General features: G+C 39.8%; 1 protein-coding gene across 1 annotated transcript; it reads right to left on the reverse strand.

Moving 5' to 3' along the window:
- Nucleotides 1–4,166: 4,166 nt before the first annotated feature.
- Nucleotides 4,167–9,244, reverse strand: LOC104083116 (ovomucoid-like). The gene is made up of 4 exons (XM_009586496.1): nt 9,181–9,244; nt 7,087–7,106; nt 4,741–4,868; nt 4,167–4,212 (listed from the first exon to the last, which is right to left on the reverse strand). The coding sequence occupies exons 1-4, from the start codon at nt 9,242–9,244 to the stop codon at nt 4,167–4,169; spliced, it is 258 nt and encodes an 85-aa protein (XP_009584791.1).
- Between the last annotated feature and the right edge of the window lie 2,837 nt (nt 9,245–12,081).

The following is a 12,081-nucleotide window of genomic DNA, read 5'->3' on the forward strand; positions in this document are numbered from 1 at the left end:
GGGAAGATAACCATATAAACCCCTAAAAAAGTCCACATTACTTTGTTTGTGTTAGAATTACAAGGATTTCCAGCCTCTTTATTTCATGGAGAAGATAAAAAGATGCCATCTGCACCTAACCCTTTATTAGCGTTTCAGTCAGACTGCAGGATTCTTGAGTACACGGCTTAGCTGAACACATGGAGCCTTCTCCACTAAGCAATCATGGGAGAAGAAAGAAGGCAGTATGGTCAATGTGTGTTTCACTACAGATTTTTTCAGCTAACAGATGCATCCTTAGGAATCGGCAAATATTATATTGCTCTGGTTTGTGCACAAAAGTAAGCCTGAGGAGATAACGAGAAGAAGGAATGAACAAGTGCTCTCCGGCTTCCTGGTTTAAAATCTTCCCTGAGCTTTTTTCTCCTGAAGGTTTCCTCTTATTTTTCCCAGGATTTGTAGTATTTGTTACATTTCACCTTTAGCTTCCCTTGTTGTGATAATGTATTTTACCTTCCATAAAAAATAATCCTCTTTGACTTGAATTCATTGCTTCTCAGCATTTGATATATTCATCTCTAGTACCATCTATCTACTTTCTGTCTTCCCTTTCTCCTTTAGGCATCAAGGTGGGGGGCTAATGGAGAGGAAGAACAAAATTCAAGAGATCTTATGGGATGTTAAAATCTATATGTGTTGATCTCTGTTTGGTAGATTCCTGTATCTCGTTAAAACGTTGTCCATTGGTTCTGATTGATATTCACCCATCTGCCCATGGGCCTGTGACTGCGACTATCTGAAAATGCTTGAACATGCCAAGTTTCATCATCTATGATTTGTTGCATCCATTCTTCACTAATGTAGAAGGAAGGTCTGCTTTCCAAAGCAACCATGAGTGTAAATTACATTTGAAAATGTGTCATTCTGATAACTTGCTTCAGCGGTTGGGACAGTCTCATGAAAAAATTATTTTAAACATATCCAGGAGAACATAGTTCATAGCAATATAAACTTCCCACAATCAGAAAATACTAATGATGGAGGGACTAAATAAAGAAATATATGTGATAGAAACCTGCTTACTGTCGTTTTTTAACTATGAAATGAACATTTGGTTTCATGGAAATGGCCTTTATTAACTAAGCCTTTGTTAACAAAGTGCAAAATGAAGAATGTAAATGTGACTTGATCTGCCAGCTTTTCTGGAATAACATCGATAAGTTGGCATTGTAGGGAACTATGGCTTGTTCTTAATGAACTGTGCTTGTTCTGTTTCATGAAGAACGTGGCCCCTGAAGATGAGCCCCTCCACCCCTTGTCCGCACCACACATAAAGTCTGATTTTATTGAGAGAAATACACCAAGCAGAAACACAGTCTGGGAGGTACCATGAAGAGAGTGACCACAGTTCTCGCTCTAGGAGCTTTATGTTCCTCACACAATTTTGTGATCTGGCATTCAGAGCAGTAGTCCGTCCTTTGACACATGAAGGTGCTAATTAATCCTGACTTCAGTAACAAAGAGAAGGGGGCTGTGGTCTGTGTAGAAACTCTTTATCCATCTTCATTAGTCTCAATGTTTAGGTTTCCAATTTTATCCTGGCTCTTATCTAAGACTGTTATTCTAAACTGATAATCTCAATAGAACATCAAAGTGAGTATCTTCTGCTTATGCATCACCTAGAAAATAACGTGCCCATTTTCTCCTTTCTGAAAGATGAAAGTTAAAGCCAAGGTCACAGGTAGCCTCCCATCGGTTTCAGTGGCCTTTGAATGATCTGGAATGTTGAATAGGTTTTTAATGTATTCAGAGCACCACTGACCCTTAGAAAAGAGTCTGAAGCCACACACAGTGGGGAATAAACCCCATTCCCTCCCCAAAACTGTCCCTAGGCTCCTGTTTCTGCTACGTGTGGTTTCATGGGACACACTAGTGACTGGGAACAGCATATAATAATGTTAAGAAATCCATCTGGACAAGATTTACATAACATTCGGTAGCTACTGCTATTTTGCCCAGAAATGCAATGCATTAGGGAACTGTACGGTCAGGAAAAAGAAGTCCCTTGTTAAATACACTCATTATTTAGTATTATTTGACATAGAAATGCAGAGTATTTACTTTTTATGGTGTTTGCTTGGTTGGAAAATAGCACTCCATTTACAAATTTAATCTAGCATTTCATTAATCCTCAATTTTTCCTTTCTTTTTTTGTTGTTTTCAGCTTTACCATTCTTCCAGATGTTCCAGATGTACTGAGTATAATAGGCAATTAGCGTGAAAATAGTTCAGCCAGTTCACATTATAATTCAAACTAGAGACTAGGGTTATATCAGTGTGTACTAGCAAATTAAACAGATCCTCTCTCGTCCAGAGGCAGCTAGTTGAGTCTAGTCACATCACAACAGGCTGCCCAGGGAAATGGTGGAGTCACCGTCCCTGGAAGTATTTAAAAGACGTGTAGATGTGGCGCTTAGGGACATGGTTTAGTGGGCATGGTGGTGTTGGACTCGATGATCTTAGAGGTCTTTTCCAACCTTAATGCTTCTATGATTCTATGATCTCTGCTATGAAATTATTTTAGCTTCCAAAACAGGGTACCTTCATCCAGTTTCCTATTTGGGAATGGTCCCTAGCCTCCCAAGATATGCCTGAGAACTGTTGGAAAGAATTTTGATCCAAGACAGGATCATGCCAGGGCCATGCTAACAATTTCAAACTAAAGATGATGGAGTTCCAGTGCTCACAGCTGTGTCTTGGCACTGTTTAATTCCTTGGTAAAGAAGTCGCCTGTGAAAGACTCTCTCTTTGGTTGTTAATCAGCATCACATAAAGTCCAACAGCCTCTTCTCCTCTACAGAGAATGAGGGTGATGTTCTCAGCTCTGCCAGGAGAAAGAGCACATACTAACACCGTGGACCAACAAATCCTTTGGTCCTTCTGTTACAGAATGCAGCCTGCCTGATGCTACAGTGACATTCAGCCATCAGTGGAATGGCTAGACTTTTTGGTGTCTTGCCTTCAAAGGCAAGGACATGAGCTTCTTTCCTCATTTTCCATTTTTTTGAAGTATGAGTCTTACTCCAGCCCAACTCGAGTACCAAGCAGAAATCAGAAATGATACCCACATTCCAGTTCCAAAATTTTCTTCATGCGTAAGCCCAGTAAAGTCAGTCATTCATAAGTTTTAATTCTGGGAAAATGTATTCCCTTGACTGACTATTCAAGTGTAAAAGACATAAACTAGCTTAATAATGAAGATAATAAGGATGTAAGAGCGGAACAGAAATTTCTTCAGGTCTGAAAGTGGCCAGTTTATTAGAAGTGAACAGAATCATTAATGGTCACATTTAAATAACAGGATTTAACAGAGACTGCTACGAAACTTACACAGTTTTGCAGTTTACCAGATTTGTTTCATTTGAAGGAAAAAAAGAGCCAGATTGTAGGGTAAATTTCAGTAACATGAGGCCATCTAGTGCATATTATCAGTGTTACAACTTTTGTCTTTCAGGCTTTGGTTTTTTACCTCTGGCCCTAGCTCCTGCTCTGTGATTATTTTCTGTAACTTGGGAAATATCTCATTTGTGAATAATAGATGCAATAAACTTATTCTCTAGAATGGTCACCATGGACAAAAAAAGAGTCAACATTTGTTTTAATAAACATGCAAACTAAGTAGCTAAACAACATATATGAATCAGAATTGTACAAAGTAGGAAGAAAGGTGAGCATTTAAAATTTAGCTACAAAAGTGGAAGAGTCAAAGCACTGCCTAGCAAAGCTGAAGCCTTTGAAAAGAAGTATCTGGGTAAATGAAAGAAAACACTTCACCAACAAGGAAAGCAGACTTGTGTCCACTAAAATCAGGTGGCATTGTCAGAAGATTTGAACTTTAACCGTGGAGACAAATACGTAATGAAGGGCTCATGTGAAAACCAACTTGCCACAGAAACAGCAATGCTCCTGAGAATCCCGAGGAAATGCTTTGCAGGGAGGACAGAAGTGTCAATCCCAACACTCAGGAGCAGCGAGAAGCAGCAAATGACAGAGCACAACTGAAAAGCCTACTCTGTGCTTTTTTCACCATCGTCAGAACAGGCAGGATGAATGAAATTAAATTAAGGGATTGTCATAAGGCAGTGTAAAGCTGTTCTCGACACTCTTCTCTGTCACGCAGAATTCATTCAGCATGCCCCTACTTGCTTCATATGTAAGGCACCTCTACTTCTCCTGCAAAGGAAGGGGAGGACATAGACATTGCAGACAGTAAGCTTAACATTATAAACTAAAATCTCTCTGAAGTCCTCAGCCAACGACTTGCTAACAGACACTATAAACATGTGTAGCAGACATGAAGGCATTGATCTGTAAACAATTTTCTTTCAAAAATTATGTATTTTATCCATAAAAAGCACGATATTTCCAGTACCACTTTTGAATTCTTATATGACCTGATTTGGGCCCAGGTGCCTTGTTAGCCCTGTGTTGCTCATTGGACTCTTCTCTATAGTGTCCGACTTCTACAGTTTCTGCTAGAATAGGAAGTCGCTCACACAAATATCAAGGTCATTTGTTTAGCTTAATTGGTGGGACTTTATTGGTGGGAGAAGCAATTAGTCTATAAAGATTAAGCAAAGAAGCAGAGGAGTAGCGACCCTGAAAAAAATGATAGCACTTAGGTGGAATGGAAATACCAGATAACTCAGCTAATCTCAGATTTTGGCTTATTTAGGAGTAATTACATAATACTGTACTTACAGGACTGCTTTGCAGAAAGAACATTTGTTGTTATATGTTTTCCCGTCAGAGCCACAAAAAGGTTGATAGAGTCTTTCGCAGTAAATAGGTCTTCCTCTCTCTAACCTCTTGTATTCACTGCAGTCTACCTGCAAATACATTATATTTTTTCTTTGAATCCATCTTTCTCACATTCTCCATTCACCTACAGAGACAATGAATATATGAAATTTTTGGACAAGCTTGTCAGCTGCTCTAGAGCAGCACAGTCAATGGGGCTCCAACATCTATATTAGCTGAGCCTAAGCCACAAAAAAGAAACATTCCTTCCGACAGAGATGTGTGTGATGCTACCCATGTCAGGTACTGAGCACCTTCAGTGACTTCGTTATCTGTCTGAATACGAATACAGTCACTGGAAAAAATACAGCCCCTTTTCCTTCTACAGAAAAGTTGAGCCTTAATATTTTTTTTCTACCTGATTGCAGTTGTCAGTAAATTCAGGTGAGATTAGTTCTCAAGGATGTGAAGGGTTTCTGTCTCTTTATTGCACAAGTATCAGCTCTTGACGCCTTTTACACTGGTGAAAGGATCTGCCCAGGCAGAATTAAGTAAAGTCCTATTTAAGTATCAGCATGAAAAGAAATTGTTGAAAGGCCCTCATCTGATAGTAGGACTGTATTCATTATTGACTTAGATACGAAAATGGGAGTACAAACTAATAAAAGAAATTACTTGAAAGTGCTCCGGACCTGGTTTTGGAGCTCAATCTTCTCCTGTCAAGTGAATGTCATTCCTGGTATTTGAAAAGCAAGGAGTTCCTTTTGCAGTGCACATATTCTGTTTAATGTGCTGTTTGTTATCCTCAAAAGCCTAGGGTTTGTTTGCCTGGGAAATCACTTGTCCTTACAGGTGCTGTTGTAATGAAAATTGGTTCAGCCCTTTTTGCTGCTAGTCTAGTGACAATTTGAAGCATATTAATATTTGGGGGGGACACTATGACTGGAGCTTTTCCTTTCTGAAGATCTAGCCAAAATATGTACTATAAATGTATATATTTAAAACAGAACCCAGCCTTGCTGTTCTCTTGTTATGGCCTGATTTTCTTCCCCTTCATTCCAACTCTTAGTGAAAGACAGGAATGTTACTTCAGCCAAACCCTGGAATTTATTACAATTTATACGATTGGTTTTAAGCTAGTCATTGCCCGGGGTCTGCAGGTGGGTGAAGTGAGGAGCTGTGTGTAGTCAGCCCCTTCAGCAGCCCAGCCCCTGTGCTATGGCTGCAGCACAGACTGAGAGGTCTCCACTGGCAAAAAGAGTCATTAGCCCATCACTTTTTTGGATATTATGGGCTTAAATCCAGTGTCCCATAAAAAAAAAAAAAAAAAGCATATAGGATGTTAGTTTACCTAGGTTTTTCCTTCATTTGGTGCTTTCCCTCTCCTCCAAAGTCCTGGCTGCTCACACATTTCAACCTCTGTGGCTGCAAAGCCGGAGGCAGCACACCTAGCCCCAACGGCAAAAGCAGGTCAGAGACCTGACATAGCTGAGAGGCTTCCACAACATCGCCCAGCAGAGGCAGTGGCGTAGGAGGGAATCTCTGTAGCTTGTACATTAGCATTTTAAAACTGGTCACCCACCAACTCTTGAGAGGCAAGGGCCAGCTAATAAAAAAGCTAGAAGCTAGGTGAATTTGGCCCATAAATATATGTGTAATAGCTGGTAAAATGGGGAAGTTTTGGTGGGGAGTGGAACAGGTGTGGGGAGTGGAACAGGCTCTTCCTAGAAAAGTATGTATGTCTTTGGTGTAGTTTTAGGCATCAGAGGCTGTATGTATTGTGCTAGTATGGGACCAGCTCTGTGTGTGTGTGAATTTCTACTCCCTGCTACTGCCCACTGGACTCCCAAAGGGCTTGTCTCTGTTCATATGAGTAAGGAATTTCATTGCTTGGTGCCTCATTTCTTTCAGAGGTTGACCCCAGGATGGACACTCCAGCATAGTCAAAGAGAAATTAAAATCTCTAGGTACATGATTTAGGATCTGCAAGTCACCCAGAAAGCCCTATAGTGTCATCATCAGATAAATATTAATTTATAAATACTAATTTATAAATATAAATATTGATTTCTCTGACTTAAAATTTGGCCCTGCCCAATTTCTTGCCCAGACTGCATTACATGTAAAAGCATCTGGAAGTTGTCAGGGTAACTGTATGGAAACCACATATCTCAAACTCAGGGATTTCTCTCTGAAATACTTTGGCAGCATTTAATTAATGTTTAATATGTTTTTTTAAATCTCATGGACCTCATGTTGTTACAAACTATGCATTTTTATCCAGAAATAAAGGATAAAATTACTCACCTCATTCTCTTTGGCAGCATCTGCAATATAAACAGAATCACAAAAGATAAAATAAAAACCACTGTTGAACATTCAGTTTGCAACTGGGATGGTTTCATTAGTACCAGCCCTTCCAGCAATACCAAGTCTCTTACCTCCTTGAAAGTAAATACTGACATAGTTTTTCAGTGTTTAGTAAGATACAGGTGTCATGACTTATTAAACAAGTAGACCTTATTGTATTGTTTACCTTAGAAATCTGTGTCAGAAACTAGAACAGCCTTTGTTGTTGGAGGTAATTTCCCCTTTTCACCAGAAAAAGGTTGAAGACCCAGGAGCCAATATTATGTCCAATGGCCAGTCTGTTTAGGATGAACTAGTTGTTGAGCATGACTGGGTTTTACTTCCCAGGTTTATAAAAAAAAATAATATGTGGCTGTAAGCAAATCAAATGGTCCTTTATACTTTGATTTTCTGTCAATAATGAGGATAATATCTTCATTAAAATACAATACAAAATATATATAATGATGATAATGCAATTTGGATCATAATACCACTTTTAAAAGTGTTTTCCCTTGCCAGTCGATATGGATTCTAAACTATTTGGCAGAAGGATTAGCTCCTATTTTGTATACACATGGCATCTAATATAATGGAGCCCTGTTCTCAGGTGGGGCTTCAAAAAGCTCCTCCAAAACAATGATAATTACGCCTCCCAGAAAGTAATCAAGTAACATTGGCATATCTCCATTATGGTGACACATTTGTTCCTTTCTTTAGGAATGTATTTTGTTCTTCTCCTGTCCTGTAATCGTCATTCTGTAGCTTCCAAGGGATAAAAGTTATCAGGCAGAGGCTTCTGTACAGAAGGAGCAGGAAGAAAAGGCATTGTGTTCTAAAAGGCAATAAAGCTCTAGCACTTGTTTTTCTGACTAAACACAGAAACGTAGCTTTTTTTTGATCTTTAAAGCCATTAAGCTTTCCACTGAAACTTCCTTTCATGGAGCTGCTTTACATCTTCTCATCAAATAAAGTTGTCCAAGGTAAAGAAAACTAGCATAAATAACGCTCCATGTCAAGTTTCTATGTCACCAGAAGTTTGACTGAGTTTTCATTATTCTGGAATTGGATCAAATTTAACCCACTTCCACAAAAACATTAAGATGTTATTTTTTCCTCTTTTAGCATCCACTATGTATTTGGGAGTGAATGCAAAAAAGATGTGGCTCAAAAAGTATCAATCCATAAAGTTTTAATGCGGACAAGATAAACTAGAAAGTTCAAGGAAGGGATTTGCTGGAATTCTTATGAAAGCAATATTTATTTATTTATCTGCAGTTAATAAAACACTGTTTGAAAGAACAGTTTCCATTAAAAGCATGCCATTTCATTGAAATTGACATTTTTCATAAGAATTTTGAGACAATTTTCAAAGCAAACTTTTCAGATCTATTCAAAATGGCATAATTTTGGTTTTGTTTTAACATTTTCATTGTTTTGCTTCTTTAACATTCATAATGCTATTGAACTGCTATACTACTAGCAGAGAAGATTTGGACTCTCCTCTTTAAGTTATTCTAAATGTACTTATTTTTCTATGTCTTACTTTTTTTTTATTGCAAGTTTTTGTTTTAAAAAAAATTACCAAGTAAAGGCTCAAGAAATTCCTCCCAGCTCTCTATTTTACCATAGAGCAACCTGCACCTCAAAGCTCTCTCCAGCCTGGTTATTCACAGCCATATTATGTGGCCTGTGCATAATCAACTGTGTGCTGCTTGCTCAGTTTGGCAGGAGAAGGACCTCATTGGCTCCAAGCTCCCTGCTCAGATGGAAGAAAAAATTAAGTAGGTGAAAACCTGCTTTAGTTCTGAGGCTTTACAGTTCACTTTTTAGTTACAATGCAGCTCTGATTCACACCACCATCAAGGAATAGGTTTCATCTACTCACATTAGCAACTGTAAAGCTGGTGCAATGTTTCTTGCAAGCATAAAATTTCACTTGCTTTCTGCCACCCAAGTCTAGCAACCATTGCTTACTATCCCAGTAGACTGAGAAGCTTGCAGTATTTGAACATTAGAACTAAATATCAGGAATTAAAAAAGGTTACTCACTTGCTAAGCAAAGAGCTGCCAGGGTGAGCAGCACAAAGGTGCCTGTTATCTTCATGGCAGACATGGGTTCTTGACCTGTTTCACAGCCAATCTGTGCTCTAAGTATTCCAGCACACTTAGCTTAAATCTGTATTCGTGTATCTGTGAGAGCAGAGATATATATATGCACGCACAAAGAGCAGGAACCCTGATGATGAAATCCCCTTGTAGAGAAGGTAATTAGAAGAAGGTGTTGCCCATGGGTAGTGTCAATAAGAATGTCTTCTGTACAACATGAAGGTCATAAGTACAGGGCTAAGATGAGTGTCACAGCATGGATTGTGTTGATAAAGGAGATGTATTGTACTTTGGCTAATCCCCTTGCCTAATTAACTGTTCCATCTCCATTAACGAGTTCAAGGAGTGACTCAGTAAGGTGGTTACTTATTGCTGTTCTGTTATTGCCATGTTGACCCTTAGAGCTGAACATAATTCCCAGGGGAAAAAAAAAAAATTCTTACCAGCTGTGTTCCAAAAGATTCATACCGGTAGAGCTGAAAAGCTTAATTCCTATTCTCTTCAAATTTTGGAGACCCTTGTCACTAGCTGTGGATAGAGGCGATGCTGGTTAGTATGGCCATGCACTGAGCCCTTTCAGACTGCTCTGTGGTAGTAGTTGCTGCTTGGAAAAGTCTATGTTTCAAGTGAATATCCTCACCTTCACACACAGCCCAGAAGATCCCCCAGTCTTTCAGTGCTCTTCTGCCTTTGAAGTTCCACCAGTTTAGAGATCAGAAACAATGCTTTGTGACAGAAGGAGCAAAGATACCGCGTTGCACTGCCTAGCAAAGAGAAGTGATGAGTTCACAACCATTGTGCGTCCTGCTGAGCTACTGCCTAGTTTGCTGTCATGGAGATATGGAGAAGATCCCTCTGCCTGCCCATCTTTTCCTTTGTGCTATTTCCAGGACAATAGCTGTGGGATTCTTTAAACAGATGCAACATACCGGTGTGTTAGTGACTTAATCAACAGGCATAATTTTCTGGCTTTTATAATACAGACCAGGAGTAGAGTCGCAATAGGAAACTCAGATCTGAGTCTTAATTTTCATAAAGTTCAACATTCAAAGTGGAGTTTTGAGCCTATAGTTTTGTTTGAACCCATCCTTCCAGAAGTGCCTTGTCTTTAGTGATTTGCAATGTAGATGTGCAAATTGTCTCAATATGGGAGATCCCTGCACACCATTACCATTTACAGTATTTCAGTGATCACCTTCCCTACATTGCAAGATAGCCTGGGGCTTTTTCCCCACGCAGGAGTCAGGGTCATATATGTTAATTGCGCTAATACAGAGGGGCTGAAAGTTCTTACAGAAAAGGTTGTAATAGGTCAAGTAGACCTTGGGCCCCACTAACTCATCCCAAGAGGGATATGGATCATCTTGTCTTTAAAGAATGTAGGTAATGAATAAATGGCTAATTTCTCATCACTTAATGGAACAGAAAAAATGGATGCCATCAAATTCCAGTTCCAGGGTAGGTAAAGATCTGGTTTGAGGTGGAGGCCTGTAGATTTTTTTTTTTAAATGCCCTTACTTCAGTGATTTCATTTTAAATTTTTCTTTGTTCTTAACTTGGACATCTGTGCCTATTCCTGTGAGGTAGAGATAACAAAAGACAGGCTGTGATTTAAATTGGGGTTGATCTGGATTCTGCTGCTTTGGGATGTCAGTAAAATTTTTGTTCTGGAAAGCCCAAAACTTTTTTGAAGAGCCTGGCATAGAGCGTGTATAAACTCATGGAGAACATTCAGGACATGTTCGTTGATTGATTGGCAATTACCAACATTAGGCAACAAGAGCAAAACACAAAACAACCCAGAAGGTACTCCTAGTCTGAATAGTTTTGAGCAGACAAGACTCTTGAGAATATCTTGAAACTATAAAACTCCAGCTTGACAGAACACGCAGGTTCCTTGACTCTGGTATGAGGAAATCTGCCACTTTGGTTATACTGTCTTGCCTAATATGGTGCTACGGAGTGTACTGTCTGATGCAACCTCAGTATCTATCCCATCCCTCTAGAAGAAGGATATAAACATCAGTTTGCAATCTTCTGAGTTGATGTAGGAAGATTTTCTGAGGACTAGTGTAGAAAGGAAGAGAGGTCTTTTGAAGGTTGGAGGGGGCTAATGAGGGAGGCAGATTTTGGGTCAGATTTTTCTTAGCATTTGAAAATTACCTTGCTATTGAAAAGATTCCTGATGCTTATTCTATGCCCCATAGCAGGAAAGCCATGGTGTGAATGTTTTCTTTCTGGTAATGTTTAGGTGTTTTGATTAGGGCTTTTGAAACAAATTAAGATTCATTTTTTGAGCAGTGGACCTTAAGCTTTGTAGGGCTTGCCCAGACCACTCAGATAGGAGGGATGCAGTTCTGATGAGAAGCTGTGACATATTGTAGGGTGTGCAAATAGCAGCACACTACAAGCAGGGCTGTCGTGGTTTAACCCCAGCCGCAACTAAACCCCACACAGCCACTCGCTCACTCCCCCCACAGTGGGATGGGGGAGAGAATCAGAAGAGTAAAAGTGAGAAAACTCTTGGGTTGAGATAAAGACAGTTCAATAGGGAAAGCAAAAGCCGGGCACGCCAGCAAAGCAAAACAAGGAATTCATTCACTGCTTCCCATGGGCAGGCAGGTGTTCAGCCATCTCCAGGAAAGCAGGGCTCCATTACGCGTAACAGTGACTTGGGAAGACAAACGCCATCACTCCGAACGTCCCCCCCTTCTTCCTTCTTCCCCCAGCTTTATATGCTGAGCATGACGTCATATGGTATGGGATACCCCATTGGTCAGTTGGGGTCAGCTGTCCCAGCCGTGTCCCCTCCCAGCTCCTTGTGCCCCCCCCGCCTCCTCGCTG

The sequence above is a fragment of the Fulmarus glacialis genome, unplaced genomic scaffold (assembly GCF_000690835.1).
Source record: "Fulmarus glacialis isolate BGI_N327 unplaced genomic scaffold, ASM69083v1 scaffold10811, whole genome shotgun sequence".
Lineage (NCBI taxonomy): Eukaryota > Metazoa > Chordata > Aves > Procellariiformes > Procellariidae > Fulmarus > Fulmarus glacialis.

Excerpts from the sequence above, each read along its gene's own strand:
- LOC104083116 (XM_009586496.1), bottom strand. The coding sequence starts at position 9,244 with ATGTCTGCCATGAAGATAACAGGCACCTTTGTGCTGCTCACCCTGGCA. Across the intron at positions 7,107-9,180 it reads GGCAGCTCTTTGCTTAGCAA|ATGCTGCCAAAGAGAATGAG; the intron begins GTGAGTAACCTT and ends TTTATATTGCAG. Across the intron at positions 4,869-7,086 it reads ATGCTGCCAAAGAGAATGAG|GTAGACTGCAGTGAATACAA; the intron begins GTGAGTAATTTT and ends ATGTATTTGCAG.